General features: G+C 44.1%; 2 protein-coding genes across 12 annotated transcripts in view; both read right to left on the reverse strand.

Moving 5' to 3' along the window:
• The window catches only part of LYPD1 (LY6/PLAUR domain containing 1), a 38,627-nt gene extending 34,240 nt beyond the window's left edge, over window positions 1-4,387 (reverse strand). Inside the window, exons 1-2 of one of the 3 annotated variants that reach the window (XM_086718461.1) lie at window positions 4,367-4,387; window positions 1,638-1,775 (exon numbers count right to left, since the gene is read on the reverse strand). In XM_086718461.1, the coding sequence (XP_086574587.1) occupies window positions 1,638-1,671 (34 nt within the window). In that variant the 5' untranslated portion in view covers window positions 1,672-1,775; window positions 4,367-4,387. Of the gene's footprint in view, window positions 1-1,637; window positions 1,776-2,037; window positions 2,187-3,103; window positions 3,474-4,366 lie in introns of those variants that run through there. The other 2 variants (XM_025912678.2, XM_086718460.1) reach the window with 2 other exon arrangements.
• A 551-nt stretch (window positions 4,388-4,938) lies between these two features.
• Window positions 4,939-20,267, reverse strand: part of NCKAP5 (NCK associated protein 5) — a 993,237-nt gene continuing 977,908 nt past the window's right edge. For 8 of the 9 annotated variants that reach the window (XM_086718452.1, XM_086718453.1, XM_086718451.1 and 5 more), the window contains one exon: window positions 4,939-6,497. In XM_086718452.1, coding sequence (XP_086574578.1) covers window positions 6,216-6,497 — 282 coding nt within the window. In that variant the 3' untranslated portion in view covers window positions 4,939-6,215. The remainder of the gene's footprint in view (window positions 6,498-20,267) is intronic. The other variant, XM_086718456.1, reaches the window with a different exon arrangement.

Here is a 20,267-nt window from a genome sequence, read left to right on the forward strand (position 1 = left end):
TATCCCAGCTCATAAAACATGATACCCAGGTAAGCATTGGCCTAGAGGATCCAGAGGAAGTTCCTAATGTGTCCACAGTTTATCCCTATTTTTTTTCTGGCTCTAAATTACGACTTGAAGGAAAGCTGCAAATATTTGGCAAAAAACAAAAACAAAAAAAACAAAAAAACAAAACCCAAAAACAAAAAAAAAAACGGTAAAGCGTTCAGAGTGATTCCAACTAAAATTGCAGCAGTACCTCTGGAAAAAGGGCAGATTTTACAGGTAAAATCCTCAAGAATGAAACACAAGGAGAAAAGAAACAACTTACCAAAATCATAGTTATCAATCTTAGCTACAGAATTGTCACTAAGTTTTATTTTGCTTTTGTAATAGCCCGAATCCCATGACAAATGACAGAACAATGCATGCTGCTTTTCTTGGGACAAATTATTCTTGAGAGCAATTATGTATCAGACTCCCCAAGAGAGCGCTTTCCGTGGAAAGAATCCACACCTAATGACCTAAAAAGAACAGCTTTTATAACTGCGCACACATACCCTCTCGCCACACATTGATGAGCTAGATATCTGCTCATCAAATATCTGTGCGGTTAGTAGCAAGGTATTTCCAGGCCCTTCTCTGAGAAGAAACTACTTTTCCAAGGTGCTGCCTTTAAAACTGTAGCCTTTGCATTCATTTGCTAGTAGGTTAAGAAAATCACTTGACAGATTTAATCCCTTCAACCAAAAGCTCTGGGGGGCTATGCAGTTCAGCCAACAAAAGAGGAACAGAACTTCGGTTCACTCCGTATCATTCACCACATGATGCGATTTCCCCTCTTGTTAATATCCTGAAAATGGCAAGGTCTAGCATTATGGGTTTGACCTTGGAATTCAAAGTAGAGTTCCATTCCTTTCCCCAAAGTTCCAGGTGCACTTGTAGGGGACTTTGATTTCTGGTAAGGCTATTGGGAGTGGCTGGGAGTTCCACATCAGGGAGAAAACTCTGGTCAGCTGAAGTAAGTGAGGTTTGCTCTCACAGGATGCCCTCCTTCTCCACATAAAGCCCAGCACCTTTCATCAGCCAGCTAGCAGCTAAGCTTGTGGGGCTGGAAACTACATTCCTTTGAACATCTTGGCAATTGGTGCCTGGAATTTGATGCAGTAGCTCTAAAATTAAATAAAGATCCTGTAGTGTTCCTCTAAGAAATATGGCGTGGCTCTATGACAAAACACATTTTTCAAGCTCTGACCTCTGGGAACTTCAACTAGCTTCATATTTCAGGCTGACACTGCTCACAGGCTACTGTCTAGTTGCCCAAGCCGAGCTGGTTATCCATATATTTTCCAGCCTCCTGATCAGCTTTTAGCAGAGAGAGATGAGGGGAGTAAATAAAAAGAGGAGAGCCACTAATTTAAATGCACTTCCCCTCCAGAGTCCCTTGGGGAGAAGCCCTGGTAATTAACTCTAATGAGATTAACTTGGAACTCTTCCTTTTGCCAGCATTGTAAAAGTAAATCTGTGGTAACCAGCGTGTGTGTGCATTAAATCAAAGTCAGTCCCCTTTCTTGTAATTTAATGCCCCCCCGACCCCCCACCTCCCACTCCTACCCCTACCCCAGGCTGGAGGCCGGTGAGCGCTGCTTGGTTCTTACCCGCACTTTGCTCCATCACTTCTTTCTGACACATGTCTTGAACATTCACCGTGCAATTCACTATAAACTCAGGGGAGGAGCAGTCGTTGTTCAGCTGGAATTCTTCACATTGGTAACACTGGATTTGCAGCGCAAAGCCTGTGGGGACAGAAGCAGTCGGATTTAGATCCAGCCCTCACAGAGACCACCCCAGAAACCGCGGCCCTCCTCTGCCCCAGCCAGCCCACGGATCCCGACCTCTGGGGGTGGGCTCGGCACCCCTGGGTCTCCAAGAAAGGCGTATGCGGCTGAAGCCCGCAGCCGGCGGCGCGGACACCGAGGGTCCTGCAGGACAAATGAATTCTGCCGGCGACCCCCAGACCAATGCTCCAGAAACAAGAGAGGCCGTCCGACACCACACCTGGCCCTTCCGCCACGGAAGTTGAGAGGCCGGGTACACAACTCGAGAGCGAAGTAGCTCCAGAGACATGCTTCAGCTCCAGTGTACAGCTAAGGATTTGCCTAATTGTTAATTGGTTACAAATTGCTTAATTACTGTTTTGGCACCATTCGCGGTTGCATTTGCAGACGCCTTTTTAGTTTTAGTTTTTGTCGTCAGCGTTCCTGTGCTGTGGCTCCGAGGCTCCCTACGCGACCACCCAGGAACCCAGGAGGAAGTGCCAGACGCCAAGTGCTGCTGCGCCCCGAGTCCCCGGCCTTTCTTCGGGACAGTCCCCGCAGCAGCGCTGGGCGGGGAGGCGCAGCGTGTGCAAGGGGCGTGTGTGTGTGAGCGCGCGCGCGCCCGAGCCGCGACACCACAACCTTTTCTTCTTGGCTTTCAGGGCAACCGTTTGGCTAGGGTCCGGTGGGGGTCCCCGCTCTGGAGCGCTCGCTCGAGAGCCGTTTGCATAATTCAGAGGACCGAAACGTTTTCACATCTCGCAGCGTTCCAGCCTGGCTGCTCTGCCTGGATCAATGAGCTCCTGTCTAGACCTAACACCCCCTGCTCCCGGACCCCCGGGCTTCTTCCCAGCTCCACAACGGCGGCGCTCCGGGCGCTGCAACCCAGCCCCGGCGCGCCCGGGCCACAGGCTGCCCAGCGCTCCCGTCACCTGTCGGCGGCGCCACTCCCACGGGTTGCTGGAGACGCCTGTTAACTTGGTGGGGTCAGGGGCTTTTTATCACCCCCTCTCCGTCGGCAAGGCCCCAGCACATCTCGGACCCTCCGTCCTCCCCAGCTCAGCTTCTTCTCCCGCAGCCCGGGCATCTGCAGCTCGGGTCCCACAAACCCATCGCTCCCGCCTCTCCTCCTGGAGACTTTCCCACGTCGCGACTCCGGGCACCAGCACCCGTCACCGCCGACAAACTCCCGCTGGGCAACCCCTGCGCAGCACGGGCCCGGAGGTGGGTGCCAGAGGGGCGAAGGGGCAGACGGGTAGATGGGGTGTGCTCGCCTAGCGGGGCGGGTGGTTTCTTCGTCTCCCTACCTTGAAGCAAGAACAATCCGCAAAAAGTTGCCGCGATGCCGAGGACCCACATCCTCCCGGAGCCGCGGAACCGGGAGAGGGCAGGCGCAGCAGAGGCGGCGACCGCGGCGGAGGCGGCCCGGGCCGCAACGGCTGTGGCTGCCGAGGCTGCTGGGGCCCGCGCTCCTGCCGCCGAGGCCACCGCCGCCGCCACGAGGAGCCGCAGGTGCCGCCGGCGGCGCCAGCATCGCCCGTGCCGGGACTCCCGGCTGCGGGTCGCTGCTCCTCCCGCGGGCGCTCCCGGGCAGAGCGCGGCGCCTCCGGAGTTGGCGGCTGAGACTGGAGGAACTACTGGCGAGCCGGAGCACCCAAAAAACTCTTCTCTTCTCCCCACCTCCCACTCCAGGCACCACGTGACGGCTGCCGAGTTGGGGTGGGGGTGGCGGGCGAGGAAGGCTGGGACCGTCTTTTCAGGTCCCCACCCCCTTCCTATCGCCCTCCTCTCCCGCCTCCGCACGTCCCCAGGACAGGGACGCCAGAAGGAGAGGCAGAGTGTAGTTTTCCAAGGTTGGGAGGCTTGGAGATTGAAGAAGCGTGAGGAGGGCGCAGCAGGTGCCGAGGGGACTGGCCGGGCGCTGACTGCGGGACCTGCGAGGTGGGGTCGTAGGACCGCGTGCCCCACTAGCCCTCCGCGCCCCCCAGCTGGTCCACCCAGCTGGGGTTGCTGGGAGGCCCGCATTGGGAGCCCAGTGCCGGGGGCGGCTGGCTAGAGGGGCGCGTGCTCCCCTGAGTAAGACCAAGTTGCACACCTGCAGGCTCCCTGAGGGGGCCGGCGCAGCTGCGCCTTTTCTTCCTCCTAGAGGCCCCTGGTTCAAGACCAGGCTTGGCTTCAGCGGCCGCAGAGCGGGCGGGGTGTGGTGAGGACCCTGCCTGGACAGGCGCCGTTCGCCCCGGGCGGCCCTCCTTCCGTCTGCCAGCTCGCACAGCTGGAGGAGGGTGCAGTGACATCAAGCCTAGCCTAGGACAGGTTGGCCTCCCGGGGACGACTGTCGCGAGTTCCCACCAGAAAGCAAATCGGGTGAAGAAGGGAATATCTTTGCTCTCTTTTCCTCCCAAAGGCCGGGCATCTTCATCCAGCTTTTCTCAAAGTCACGGGTTATTAGTACGTCCTCCCAGGTCCTCTCCTGCATCACGCTTTCCCAGCCCAGGAGTCAGTCGCAGGCTGCCCTGCGCCTCTGTTTTAAGACCCCGTCCCATTCCCCCTCTCTCAGTCAAGCGACCCACCTTGAATACTCCCGGGACGCCACGGGGCTGAGTTCGTCTTCCTTGGAGCCGAGCCTTGCAGCAGGTGGTGTGGGAGCCTCGGCGCCCCCGCCCCCAACCCCGCACGTTGCCACCCTTCCCCCTGAATCCCTGGGGAGAACCCATTTCTGTGGAAATCGCTTCAGAAGCTTAGCTCCTCTTCACCGCCTGCCCTTCCCTTCCCCGCGAGGAAGCTCTCTCAGGCCAGGACGCTGATTATTTATTTTCCCATCCTGCCAGCAGAGCAGGTCTGGAAATGGGCTTAAATGACTTTCTTGTAATTCCTCTGCAGAGATCGTTCCATATCTGCCTCAGGCTCCTTCTCTCCCTTTGCCCCCCTCTTCTTTTCATTTCTAGTTGGTTAACCCCTCGGGGAGACTGAACGCTCTGACCATTACACCCTTGTCTGCAGACTCTGATCTTATAATTGGCTGAATTACTATCTCGGGAGCAAAGGGGGCCAGTTTATTTATTTCTTCCGGAAATTGATTGTCTGGAGCACGTGTGAGAGCAAACAACTGGGCCGAAGGATCCTTGAACAAGTTCTTTGCAGATTTCAGAGGGTGCCAACTGTGATAGAACTTTTATTCAGAAATGAAACAAAAGAATTTTTTCAAAGTCTGAAAGACAATGATACTTTACATAATTTTCATTTAGGACAACAAAATTCAATATAACAAATTGCACAAATTAACCAAATAACACTGTTTATACAACACTTTTTAAACATACAAACGTGTGCTGAAGTAACCATATAGATCCTAAAAATATTTCTATTAGGCCTACTTTACAAACTCCTGTACAAAAGCAATTATAAATAGTTCACATCTAGAAAAAATACAAATAACCTTTAAAATAGAATTTATCCTCACATATACACAGACTTTGTAGGGAAAAAAAAAAAGATCTTAAAAAGTAAGAATTTTTTGTAGCACCAGCAATTCATTTTATTTTTAAAAAAGTGAACATGACACATAGGAATTTGCTTTCATTTCTAGTTTCCCCAGATTTTAATAAAAAGAGCAGGAAGATAAAAAATCAAATACTGTTGAGAATCATAGAGAAGCACTAAGCAGAAGAGGTTGTAAGAAAATGTTTGGAGGGAAAACCTGTGGTTGAACATAGAATTAGGTCACTTCTGATCCACATCCTTTCCCATCAGTGTCACACTTGAGTACCTGTTACATTTTTCAGTGGAAGCAGAATTACACTCACTCCTAGAACCTGAATCTCCCTGGTAACAATTTTGAAATTGCATTAGAATTAAAGTTTATATCACATTGAGATTGTGAGTTGGAGAGGACAGTGAGCCCTCTGGTTTTTGGCAGGCCCTGTTTTAGCTTTACAGAGTGTACCCACAAACAATTTGAGGACTAGGACAGTGAAGTCAACAAAACACTTTAGCTGGAAATTTTGAAAAATATATTATCAACTTCTAACACTTAGTACATCATTTCAAGAGCATGGCACTGATTCAATTTATTGCTGTCTTTTTTTTTTTTTTTTTTTGCTACAAATATAATTTCTTTTCCAAAAATTTACAACTTCTGTACAAGTATTCAAAAAAAGTGCAAAATTAAGACTTCTGCATTGTGGGTGTGTTTACATCTAATCTTGGTGAAACACAACAAATGGAGTCTATTGCCCTGTCAGAAAAGGAAGCTCCAGTGGGTTACTTGTTATGAATCTGACAATGGAGGCTCCGTTGTTGCCATGGTTTATTGTTGCCATCTCTGTTCCCCTCCACACAACTGTTTCTTAAGTGCTCCATTTTCAGCTAAGAAAAAACAACAACAACAACAACAACAACAACAACAACAAAAACGGTCCTTTATACATCATTTGAACCCTGACTTGCACAGGAAGAGAAGCTATCATATAAAGAATCACTCAGGGATTCCAAATTGTCTACCCCAGGCCTATCTGAGCTACTCAAAGATGCCTCTTCAGTTTTTTCTTTTTCTTCCTTTTGTCTTTCAACCGTGTTTAGAGAGTTCTTCTCTCTTTCTAACAAAATCATAGTTTTGCTGTTATATTTATTGAATGACTCCAGGGAAATTTTAGATAATCTATTCTCAGAATCTTCTTTTGTTTCTTCAACTTGTTTCAATTTCTGCAATAAAAAGAGGAAAATATTAGAAACATATTTCTTTGGAAAATCAAGTTATTCTATCCAATATTCAATTATTGTCTGTATAACGTTCAGTTTAAAGGGATAGAGAGAACCTACAAGTCTTTAACAACCTTCTGGTATAACTAAAGGTAATAATAAAGGCTATTTTAGGGATAAATCAAGACTTTAATCATTTTACTGAGATAAATAGGTCCCGATTTGCAAACCAGTGAAGTGCCACTTAATTTCATTTTAAACGGATCCATTTGAAATTTGTTCAGGTAAAGTGCCTTATATTTCTTCACCAAAGTTTCAGACTCCTCTCTTTTCTTACTAAGTATTAGTAGTTGTCTTCTTTTTAAATATGGATAAGGGATTGAGTTTCAGCCAGAAGTTGGGGTTATATGGGGGGGTGGGGTGGGCAAGGCATACAATCCCTTAAATTGCCATGGGAAGCATTATCATGTTTCTGTTTTCTCCCTTTATGAGCCCAAAGATATTTGAAAGAGATCTCCAGGTCTGTGGGTGTAGATTCTAGAAAGCCCAAAGGTGGGAAAAAACATAGTAACACTTCTGCCCATTAGTAACCTCTCCCTCCAGGAGGTTCCAGTAATACCACTCTAAATGGGGATATTTGTAGGATGCTACTGGCAGTCTCTAGGACTTTATAAAACACTGCAGCCATATTCAATAATTATCCTGGGTGACCTCTATAAACATGAATGTATTCTATTGCTCAAGTGGTTCCTAAGGTCTGAGATGAGAGAAGAGAGAGGTACAGATACAAAAGCAACACATGTAGACGTGTTAAAGCCACTAAGGCATTTCCTCTTTGGGCAAGAATTCTATCCAAACACCAGGAAAAGGTAGGAATAGGGGCTTAGACATGGTCATGATAGTTACCATTTATTAAGCATCCACCATGTAAAACTCAATGAATATATTTTATCTAGAAGCATTTTCATAGGGGACTTGCAACTTACACATCTTCATTTTAAAGAGGAAGAAAACAAAGCTCAGAGCAACAGAGCTACTCGCCCAAGGTCACCCAGCAAGTGGCAAGAGAACAGGATTTGAATTGCAGGCTGGCTGCCTTCCATGCTCTTGTTCCTATTAAACCATGCTCTTATGTAATAAAAGGCAAGATGTCCTGTGTTTTTGTTTGTTTGTTTGCCATCCATATATTGTTCATTTTGCCACCCATATATTCCACTTAAGTAACTTGCCAAACCATCTCAATTGCTACTGTCCCAGACTCTGATAGTGCAGTTCTGTTCCCCAACCTACCACAACCCCCACACACATTGTTACAATGCATGCACACAGGCGCAATGAGGAAATTGTGTTCTGATCCAGGGAACAGCACACATAATCCAAGCCTATGATTCTCCTTTGCTAAATATTTAATAGAGGAAAGAAAAAGATATGTAAGTGGATGCCTTTGGTGTCCTAAGAGCAGGCCGAGACACAGTTTCTCTTTCCATTATGGAAATGGCATAATTCTATAGGAATATTTGAAAATCACCCTTGAAGTAGTACTTATTTCATTATACTGTTAATGTACAGGAGCATTACTCTCGGAGCTCATTTTCAACCCCAAATGGCTGCCTTGAAATCAAAAGCAAGCTAAGGAACAGATTTCTAGGTGATTACAGAAAAGTGGCTCCATAATTAGGAATAACACCATGCAAAAGCCCCTTTTCATTGCCATGCCAATTTTTAGACATTTCTAATAAAGAATTATATAGTACCATCCTAACAATGCACGGAGAACAGGAAAATGCTTTGATGTACCAAATGTAGGTAAGTGAAGGACCTTCACTGCAATTTTCTCCTCACCTGAACACCTTCTCCCTTTCTCTTTATTCAAGAACCACGAGCAGTTTCCTTGCCTATTTCTGGTCCATATGGATCTCAAAGTCACTTAATAAACACTTAATAGAGAAGGGGGCATGACACAGGTGGAAGGTGTTGGTGTTGAGTATATACAGCTAGGTGGCAAGGGGAGCAGGCGAGGCCCTGGAGGCAGACACACCTGAGCCTGAATCACACCTTTCCCCTTTTATTGGCTGGGTGAGTGCCCTCCAGCTCCCTTCTGCAGGTGTAAAATCGTAGGACACACTTTTATTTCAGGATTGTTGGGAGTAGTCGAAGTAAAACACCTTAAGACCTGATACATAGTAGTAGGTGGTCAATAAATAACAGTAAGGCAGGATTCTTTTTCTAGACAGTGTTTCCGAAACTGCTCTACAGGCCATCAGCGTGGGCATTATGGGAAAGCTTGTTAGAAATGCAAATTCCTGAGCCCCACCCAGACTTACTGCATCAGAGATGCTGAGGCCCAGCAGATGTTTTGAACAAGCTCCCCAGGTGATTCTGATACTTGCTAAACTTTGACAATCACCTAGTCTGGAAGAACTTGAAGTCTTGGAAGGAAGATAGATGCTAAGTATGACTCAGTGTATTAAGGTAGAGATGAAGACGGAATTATTTACCACTAAAACACCCACTGTGTCAGATATAAATAGTACGTCATGTTTTTCAAATGCTTCGTGCTTGTCAGTTTGTTTCTTCAGCTGGTTGAAACAAAGGCCTATGGAGGTGATGAAAATGAAGGAATGGCCCATTTTAAGAAAAATCACATGGCTTTCTCAGTCTTCCTTTTATTTTCACAGTTTTTAATGAGATCATTCTTGACTATCAGAACAGTATCAGTGCAAGAGTGACCAATACAGCCACCTGGCACTTAGCCTCAGTGTTGGGTAGCGACACGGAGTGGTGAGGACTGCGGTCAGCTCAGAGCACGTGCCTGCTCTGGAGACAGAAACAGCTACTTAACATCTAGCTTACTGTCACCATGCAGAAACGTGGGCCCAGATCCTTAGATTTTAAAGAGGAGGCTATCAATGTAGAAGACTATTTGCTTGTGTTTAAGATCCTCTCATTTTTAATTAGTTTGCTTATATTAAGAAAAAAAACAAAATAGCAACCCCTCCGCCCCCGCACACTGTATATGTCCAATCTCAGTCTTCTCTCTGTTTGGACTTCTGAGGTAGAGATCACGTTTTATACATTTTATGTCCTGTCTGACCCCCTCCTCCTCCTTCCCCCACCAGCTTTCTCCCTAAAGGCCTTGTCCAGTGCTCTGTCATCAATAGATTCTCAGTGGAGACTTGATGGGTTCAACCTTCTCTGGTTCAACCCTCTCTAACAGTCTCAACTGTTTGCTTGGGTTTTGCCAGTGGTCCTGCCAGCTAAGAATAAAAGCACTAAAGTAGCTTCCTTCCCTGTCTCCAATTAGAAGCATACCAGGCTGTCCTCAACACTGTCTTGTCAGATCTCAGGTATTTTTAAAATTTTGAAGTCCTATAACATTTACATTTAAAATACAAGGAGGGCTTGAGGTCAAACAGTAATGTGCTAATGATGTATCTATCGAGTGGCAACAAAACTGCACATTGGTTGGCAGTGACTGTATGTGAAGGTGCTTTGCAAACTAATCATGGTAATAACAGCATTTAATTGAGAGTCTGTTCTGTGCAGACACTCTGCTAAGCACATTGCACAGCTTATCTGTTTTCATCCTCACACCAGTTCTGTGGCGGAAGGTGTCACCAGTATCTTCGTTTGGGGCCAATCGGGGCTTGAAGAAGTTAGGTAACTTGTTTAAGGTCAGGCAGCAGTACCTGTGGAGTGTGGATTTGGACCTAGGCACTTTGCCTGCAGAGGCCAAGCTGTTAACCTCTATCCTGGAGACAGCTTTACAAATACCAGCCACTATTATCTTTAAGAGGAGCATCTGAAATAAGGATTACAGAAGAACAATATTAATGATAAGAAGCCCTGTGAAGGTCAGTGTTTGACAAGGATTGTGTTGGTTCCATAAGACATCTTCATTTCTTTCGTATATTCATCTGGATTGTGATCAAACTAATGTACTACATTTGTCACCTATAGGTGGCAACAGTTGTACAGTTCACTTTCTGGTGGGGCTTTTCACTGCACTTGGGAACCAGGTATGGCTAAATAAGGCAGGGGAAAATATATTTTCATGATTAAAATACATAGCTTTGCATATTCTTAAAATACTTTTCTGCCTTTCGTGTAACCGTGGCGTTACTGGTGATAATTCAAGCAAGTGGATAGATAGAGTTTGCGGAAATCCCCTGGGAATCGTAACTTAACTAATTTAATTCCTTGTAGTCAAACAGTTAATAGATCAATGAAACCAATCTGCTATGTGACGGACTTTGTGTGAATAACTGTGTGGTCTTGACTCTCAGAGAAAGTTCCACGGAAGAGGGGCTGTGGAAATGATTTTGATTTGTGACTATGACGGAGATATACGGTAAGTAAGAGGGATGGCATTCCAAGGAGTTGCCATTTAATAGGCCCCTGTTGCATCTGTACACCGTTCTGTGTCTACTTTAGGCCCATAGGTCATTGGAATAGTCTCTATCCTTGCCCTTTTGGGTTCTGTAATGGACATAATCACTGTAAAGGCAGAAACGCAGATCATAAGGGGTTCTAAGAGCCCCAACCCGGTTCAGTTTTAAGTATCAGCTCAGTACCTGGGTTATTAATAATAAATAGCTTTTGTTTCCAGACAGCTTTCCCATCCAAGTTTTCACTTCAGTCTTACATCACTCTGGAAGGTGAAGAGGCTAGTGTTGGCTGTTCTCTCCATGGGGTATTTATGGAATTTGTGGTTCATACAAATTCAAATTCAGGGGAAATTGGACCTGGAAACTCGGTCCCCAATTTTCAACACAGAAATGCATACCATTTTTTTCCAGAGTCAACATTGATCGTAGACTAGAGATTCTGCCTAGACCAATATCCTGAACTCTAGGAAGGATAAAATTGAAGGTTATATGGACCCTCACCATAATGAAAAGATGGGAAAGATTATATAAAGTGATAGAGAAAAACTTAAATGGTAAACCAGAAAAAAAAATATACGCTTAATGACATCAACTTCAAAGAGGTGCATGCTATACATGTACAGCCAGAAACTCCTGCCCATAGGGGAGAAACAAGTAGTAAATTCATGACATAGTGTAATGGATTAGTGTTTTATGATGGAGGCTACTCTTTAATTATTTCAAAGAAGTTTGCATCCATTGATTATATCTTAAAACTTGGTGAGTATGTCTACTACAAGCTGTCAGAAAGAGATTCACATCTTGTGAAATTCAAAGGCAGCATCACTCCTCTGCTGGACATTAATACTTAAAAAGAGGACTGGCATTTTTAGCACAAATGAATGTAAACATCAACATAACATAGTCTTATTTCTCTATTGCTGTAGAGATTTGCTGCCAATCAGTTCAAGAAGACATGTGGTAGGAAAATAGCTACGTTTATAAAGTGTTTTTACTATGTGTCATGTCCTGGGTTGAGTGCATTGAACGAATTATCTCATTTAATCCTTCTCCTCCCCATTACTTGCATTAATGTTAAAACACAGGGTAGAGAGGTGTAAATATTCGCCACATACTCCTGGCTAATAAGTTAGGGAATTAGAATTCAAGCAGAAGTAGCCTGACTACAGAACTTGGGATCTTAAACATTATGCCCTAGAGCAGGTATTTGGAAACCAGTGTTTAGTTCCCTGGAATTGTGTTAATTAGCTGTGTAACCCCTCTATGCCTTAGTCTTTACATTAAAGTTTTTAGAATCTTCCTGCTCTGTAAAGCTCTGTGACTCTAAAATATTCTTAATTGGGTGCCTTCCATGCATCTATTATTGGCACAATAAATAGCTCTCTTCCTCACCTATGTTCTGAACAAACTGAAGAATAAGATGAAAAGGCTGGTGGGAGAATAAAATATCAGCTTCATTAATGGGGAAGCTTACATTGGAGAATGAGGTTTCTAACTGCAAAGAAGTGAGTTTCCTCATACTCATTCTAGAAATAGGCTTGGTAACTACTAGGAGCCCTGGACTGGGGGCAAGTGTCATCCCATAAAGCTTACAGCACAGCCAGCCTGACTCCAGAGAGAGGGTGAGAAGAGGGGGAGGTGGGTTTAACATTCCCTGTTCTCCTAGACTTGCTAATTACATAAGCCAGCCCTCCTTCTTCCCTGGACAAGTGAATGAGGGGAGCCCAGAGATGCGGAGCTCCTAGGAAGTTACCCCCTCCTGGAAAGAAGCACTTGAAATTGGTAAGAAGCTTCCCCACCATACTCCCTACCACCACCCAACCCTTTTCATTATGTATGGTGATGCAGATTTTAACTAGTCATAAATGCCCCAAGGCCAAGAAGATGCAGGAAGTAACACTGGGGGCGGGGTGGGGGGGGGATCAAGTTTATGAATGCTCTGCCACTTAGTTGTCATTAAAATTATTTTTACAAAGATGCAAAAAAACCTCATAGAGGGCAGTAGGTGAGGTTGGGCAGAAAAACCTCTTCATCGGCAAAGAAATAAGAGAGAGGTGAGTTAGTAGATGTGAAAGACATAAGAGTTGCCAGGTGGATGCAGATAAATCTAATAGAGGGGACAGTTTGGCTAATCCTGGACATAGGGTGCATGTTGAAGGTCTGATTTCCCTCATCCCTCTCATGATGAGTGAATCTTGGGCACTGGGAGGATGGATCCATGGCAGAGTTTTGTGTTATGGTCTTGTTGTGGGAATGGAGAAGAGGTATTTTAAGCCAGGGATTCTTGGTTGAAGTTGTGCGCACATTGCAAAGTCTACGTTAAGCGGTATTTGCTGGGGGAAGGCCAGTCTCACAGGAAAAGATGCAGCTGAAGTCATTTCTCTTTTCTCAGAGGCACTAATCTCTTCTTTAATGCCACCTCTTACTGTATTCCTGGAGGAGCTACTTTCTGAGTAAGACATAAAAATAGATAAAATGACCTTTGGTGAACACGAGAGACCCTCCAGACTTTTCTTGAGAGTTGTGGTGTTAACCCTGTTAACCTGGTCGAATTCCAACCTGGATAATTACTTTCTCCCTGTGCTCAGTTCCTTTTATTACCTCAACTGGACACATTACTCTTCACTTGCCCTTCTGAAAAATTAATGTGACGGATCGGTAATAGAGAACCACTCTCTCCATCCAACAACTGGTCGGGAGATGCGATTCAGCGCTTGGGGCACTCTCTGTTTCCTTACTGGGGTCCTGAAGATTCTTCAGTATCTCCAGGGCAAACTGGTATTATTGGGTGAAAGAGTAATTTTCAGCTGAGATGTGTTTTTATGACTATATTATTAACTATATTGCTGTCCTTTACCAGGATCAATGGCTTTTAGTGACCTCTGCTGGAGCCCCTGAACCCAGAGGGAAAAAATCGAGCGTACTTTTTGGAAAAAAAAAAGAAAAAAAAAAGCAAGCAGAGAGAAGGTCAGTAAGGGAAGAAACAGGGTGGCTAGAAAATAATATACCTTACAGAAAGAAAAAGCACTCAGCTCAGAGATAAACAATGGCCCTGAGGACATTTAAAACTAGATCCAAAGGGCAGTAGGAAAGAGAAGTCATTTTATCAGAGAGATCAGAAATGCTCCCATATATGGAAAATGGGGGAAGATGTGGGGCCAGGTGTGTCAGTGGGAAGAGAAAAAAGGAACATAAAGAAAATCACAAATGTAGCTCATGGCAGATTAAGGCATTTGGAAGAGGAAAGGCCTGTCATTATAAGTTTGAGTTAAACTGTTATATGAACATGCAAAGGACATGTTTGTGAGTTCTGTGAACTCTAACATTAGTGCCATCACATGCCCATTTAAAGTCATACTTTTTGATTTTTGTTTTCCAGGTTGTGGATGAATCCACAAATGTAATTTAAAATGTAGGCTGATCACCTTAAGTAATGCATTTGATGGGATCAATATTGTTCAATGTCTCCAAAAGTAAAAACCTGCAGTGTTTTAAAGTGACCTAGAATCGGGATAAGGAGCCAGCTCATTGATAGTGGCTTGTGTAATTAGCTTAAGTAAATGGAACATGCTAACCTCTGTTCTTAGATTCCTTTTTCTTCTTCTAGCACAATAATATTAACTACAAATTTTATTCAGGAATGAGAGTTGTATGCTGTCTGTGCAGCATAAAGAGCTCATGAACTTCATCAGAGGAAGATACAGCATGAAGGGGCCATCTGTGTATTCCAGCACCAGATAGCTATGTTTTCACTTTGGACTGATAGATCTGAGGCTGCTCTAATAAGAACAAAAATACTCTTATTTGGAGGATGATGAGTGTAAAAACGTTATACTAATTTTTCCCCCCATGGAAGTTCTCCGTCCAAAGATCTCCAATACCATCATAATGGTGATCATCATAAAAGTATCTGAAAGTGCCAAGTTTTTATTACGATGTATTCTGTGAGGGCCAAAGCCAGGGAGAAATATTCCGTGTTCTTCATTAACTGAAAATTGGCAACCTGAAATTACTTCTACTGGAATTTGGTAGACCATTTAAGAGCTGCAGTACACCATGGCAGCCAATCTCTTAGGCACTTTACTACAGTCATTGAGTCCAATGGGACTGTACAGTAAGTTCATCCAGGAATGCACAGATATTTGTACATGTTAGAATGTTCACTCTCTTCATATTTAAGTTATTCATCTCCTAATGCAGTTCATGTTTCAGCTGTAGGACTGGTCAGCCTTCCCATTGGATGCAGTTATTCCCAAGGATATGTGACATATTGAGTCCTGGAACCAGGGCAACTCAGAATCAGCAATTTATTGATCCTTGTTCTAAAGAGAAGATTCCTTGGTGGCAATTGTTCTAAAGATTTAGGAACATTAAGCTTTACATTCTGTATTGTATTCTATTGTATTGTGACAATTGTAAGATGCTCTTATACCTCATTACCCAGTAAACATGAGGGATCCTAGGATGGAAGGATGTGCTAGTTGGGACAATGTCAGTGGAACGTGCTTTCATTCTGGATTCCATCCCTTGCTCTGCCACAGTATGACAGCAACAGTCATTACCTCAACTCTGTACCCAGATCTTCACGAATATTTAAATATGGATTATGCTGCTCTTGCCACATCACTTATTTATTTATCTATTTATTCAACAGATATTTATTGGGCACCTAATATGTATTACATGGTATTCTAGACCCTGGGGATAGAGTGGTATACGAGGTAAAGCTACTGCTCACATGGAATGTACATTGGAAAAAGTCTTTAGTATCATGTCAATATAGAACAAAACTTCAGATATTTTAGGAGATTAACCCCTGAGAAATGGGCTGGAATAGTCTATCCAGCCTGCTCTTTGGCCTAATAATGGCACTTTAGAACTCAAATATCTTGTCAATCTCAAAGTTGTGGCTCTGTCCATTTTACCCCAATCCGAGTTTGGAATGAATGCCCTCAACTTGCTTAGCGTCTTTTGATCTTCTTCCATTCTTAGTCTGTAACAGCTTTTGGGCAAAACATTTTTCACAGGTTAACTAATTACTATTTCCATTCACCTTTCTTAACCACCCTGGGCCTAGTCATCTCCTAAATTCAACATGCTTAAATGAGAATTTCTTCTCTTTTCTTCAGTTCCATATTGTTGCCAATGATAACCAAGTTTTACAACCTGATCCTTTTTTTTTTTTTTTTTTGTTATTCAGAGATACTCATTCTGTTTCTATAATAACTCATTCAAAGGATCTTTTCCTCTATGAATTCCTGGCCTAAATGTCCAAATTGTCCATTTGACTCTGAACTTATATCCATTCTATTTTATAGGCTGTTTCCATATCAATGTTCCACTTCTCCATTAGATTATATACTTCTTGAAGCCATGGACTAGATTTTTTTCTGCTTTCTTTCTCAGATTCTGACACTATGCCTTGTATCTCTTGGAGTTGATATTCATTGCATATCCATAAAGGTAGTCCGTATTAGATCTGTTTTTACTACACCATTTCCTCGGGACCTCATAGACTTGACCAAGTTTTCTGTAATGTCTGCTTTTCTGTGCTGAACATGTAAAATAAGATCATTTCAGATGTTCACCTGACTTGTGATAGTTTGGCCCCCAGACATATTAGCAGGGGCATGGCCTCTTGGATTCCAGGTTAGCATCACGAACCAGGATGACCCTTGCAATATTGGATGTCTGACTATTATCTACTTCAAAAAAAGCAATCTCCTATCTGCGTCAAGGGCAGAGACATGTGCACTCACACACAATGGCCATGCTGGTCGGGCAGCTGTGCTCTGAGTCAGCCTCTCCCTCCTGAACCCCGGTGGGTGTGGCCAGCAGTTGGGTGACATGGCAGCTGCCATCATTTCCTGGAAACCCAGAAGTGCTAGCCAAGATAATAAAGCTTCTCAGGGGATGAAATGTTATTAAAAAGAACAGGCCCATGATAGATGGCACAGACATTGGCTCTCATTCTTAAATGCTTCCTTCAGCCAGCGAGCGCTGCCTCACCTGATCTGAGCCATTGGCAGGCAAGGTGCTCAAGTTCAGATTCTTATCTCCTTAAAACAGGGGTGGGGGAGAACTTGGTGATGGGAGTTACAGTGTGAACATGAAAATGATGACATTCTTAGGGGCAGCAACCAGACTGACTGTTGAGGTGACAAACCCACCGACATTACTGGGTATATCAAATCAAGAAATTAAACTGCATGGAGATTACATTACAGCTGCCTTGGTACAAAATTCTAGAACGAGGCAGCATGTGGAAGGTTTCTGTTCTGTCTCTGCCACCTGTAATAGATTCAGTTGGCAAACTGACTCCTGCATTATAAAAGGTATTCTCTTCATAAACCACCTAGGCTGGCTCAGTGCGACTTTATGAGGTTTAATTCAGCTATCCACTACAATAAAAAGTAAACTTTATTTTTGTCTCATATGCACAGAACAATTTAATTTTTAAATTAATGTAAAAGCGAAAGGCGCCTTGCTCCGAGTGAAGCAAGTTTGCCCCACACAGCTGTGTAAACAGAACTCGATCGCTATGAGAATTAAGTGTGGATCAACAAAATCAATAGTTAATTGTGTAACTCAGGGTCTTTCATTTCAGATCTAATCTGTAAAGAAGGTCCAGGGAATGTTTGTGTTTTGATTTTCTTAAGATATTATTTAAAACCTTTCTGTCAGGCACAAGAGTTCACTCAGTCTTCACATCATTTCCCTAACTTATTTGGCTTGTGAGCAGTCAAGGTCGTACTGACCCTTCAGCCTCTCCAGTCTTCACCTTCTAAAGTTCAGTGTCTTTATCAGCCAAGCCACCTCATTCGGGAGTCTGGCTGGCACTAATGCTGAAAAAAACTTTATTGCAGAAAACAACCCAACGTGATAGGTGTCTCGGCACCAGACATGGCTGCATTAGTTGTATTATGAACTACCTTTTGGTCTATTTCACCACACTATGTATAACAACTAGGCAGCCACCTTCACCCCCACCCCCATCAGTAAAATATATTGTGCTGTGAAGATGCACGGTTTTGTGATGTGGCAACAACACGTAGGTTAAGCCAGTAAGAACAAATATGCTATCTGTTCCAGCAATCTGAAAGGGACCCGAGGGAGGGGGTGCTCTTTGAATAGAACCTATAAAAAAAGTCATCCAATCTCATTAGCCCAAATGGATGAGAAGGGAAGGAGGGCAGGGAGGCCTCCTTTGCAAAGGGGATAGTACAATAACATTCAGAAGACCACGGGAGTAACAGATGGACTGCCTTGACCCTTGTTATATTATGGCAGAGCTAAAAATGTAATGTTTGAACTTCTTTTCCCTTTAAAGTGTAACCTTTCATATAATAAGTTAAGCCTTTCTCTCTCTTACATATTGTTAGAAGCCTTCATCCATTTTGGGGACTGAAGGCAAAATAATTCTGGAAATAATGAATCATTTTTCTTTTTCCAGCATGTCCAGAAATCCCATGATTATTTTGCTATTGCAGACAATGACCTTCTCAAAGGAGGCCTATCAAACATTCAAGATAAATAATGAGAGAGTCTCTTTTTCCTGCCTCAAGGAAAAAACTGCATGGAGGGAAGGTGTTTGTGAAAGCCTCACTATGTTCATCTCAGGAAGGGCAACAGCGTCCTCCAAGTGAAATAGAGCAGCACGTGTGTTTGTGTGTGACCAGCGGCCCCATTCAGCGGGACTCCCAGGCAGCATCCTTACAGGGACCTTCAGGGAGACACCTAAGCTTTTCAACCAGTAAAGCTGGAATTGAATGTTTCACTAGTGACAGATAGAGCACGTTTTAAACTTCTTGACTTGTAAGCTAGTTAACTAAAGGAGAGGAAGCTCTGGTTAATGCCTCCTTCCCACAGTATAGAAAAACATGGTTTAGGCAGAGTAGGGCCCAGGAGCTAAGAAAAATCATAATGAATCTCCCCTTCCTCCCATAGCCCCATCTTCCCACCAAGCAGCAGATACTCAAAGGGCAAAAGGAGCCTTTCTTTTGTTCTCCCTATGGAAGCAAGGTCTAAGTAGAGAGCTGCAGTTGAAATAGCAACTTTCCCGTGATTTGAGCACTCTGGGGATGCACAGGAGTATGGGCCAGCTTATCAGAGAAAAAGTTATCTGTCCACCCTTTTATGTCTCTGTGGACAGCTGTACTCAAGTCTCTGTGGACAGATGAGGACACAGACCCTAACTTCAGGAGTAGGTACAAGACCTTCCCAGATATGCCTCCAGTCTCCTCTTTATCTTTGTTGAAACTCCTACCTTGCCCCATAGATGGCTAGTGGATGGCCTGGTTCTAGACCAGGGGAAGAAAATTCATTGCCGGTGAGGAGGATCTGACATAAGCACAGATGGGTGGATGGTGTGAGTGGGTAGTGGGGACTGTGGTGAACTCAAGAGCACCTGCTCCAGTCAGTTAGTGGGGCAGCTAGTGCTTATTTAATGAACATCTACGTAGTACTTATTATTACTATCACATATAGGGTAAGGAATTATCAAAACACACTTTCACAATGAAGACCGTGTGCATTTCTATAGGCTTGCATTGCACCTGTCACTGCCTGTTCTGTGACTTCCTTCTATGATTTTTTTTTTAATGTATAGGATTTAGGTTGATATCTAGGAATATAGCAAGTCTAGTAGTTTGTGTTTTTTTTTTCCGTGTCAAAATGAAAAGCCAGTGATGAAATAGAAAGACATTTCAAAGATATAGGGCTCCCTATGGAAAGGGGAAGGAGAATAGGGGAGTGAGAAAGAAAGTGCTCTATTCCCAGGCAAGTTCAGGAATCAATGTTTTCAACTAGGCAGTATCCAGTGGCAATGCAGGGGCAAGGGTAAAAAAGCAATCTCAAAAGTAATCAGGATACAAATGATCCAGGGCTTTAAAGATAAAATTGAAACCGTTCCGCAACACCTTGAAAACAAGCCAGTAAGCATGCAGATAAGGATCAAGCACATTACTTAGCTGGCCAGCTGAGGATGGCAACCAGCTGAATTTTGAGCCCAGAAAGGCAGTTAGTATCTCTGTGTTCTGGCTCACATATCTTCCTCTCTCCAGAATGTCCTCCCCACTTTTCACGCCAGCCAATACCCACTCATCTCTGGAGATTTGGATGGAGGAAAATATCCTATGAATTCTTTTCTAGCCAGAGCCTTGACCACTTCCCCTTTTTGTTCTCACTTCATTCTCTGTGCAGACTATTATCATGGCATCAGTGGGCCTTGGATGTATATAGTGGTGGCCACAGCTCAGTCTCCTGGGTAGGCTATGACCCTCTTTATCTTTTCATCCCTTGTGTCCAGAACATGCCTGACACATAGGAGGTCCAGAAACATGAGTGGAATGAAGGGAGGATGCTAATTATATTTCTTATTTACTGA

The sequence above is a fragment of the Puma concolor genome, chromosome C1 (genome assembly GCF_028749965.1).
Source record: "Puma concolor isolate L17-30 chromosome C1, mPumCon1.1.hap2, whole genome shotgun sequence".
In the NCBI taxonomy this organism is placed as follows: domain Eukaryota; kingdom Metazoa; phylum Chordata; class Mammalia; order Carnivora; family Felidae; genus Puma; species Puma concolor.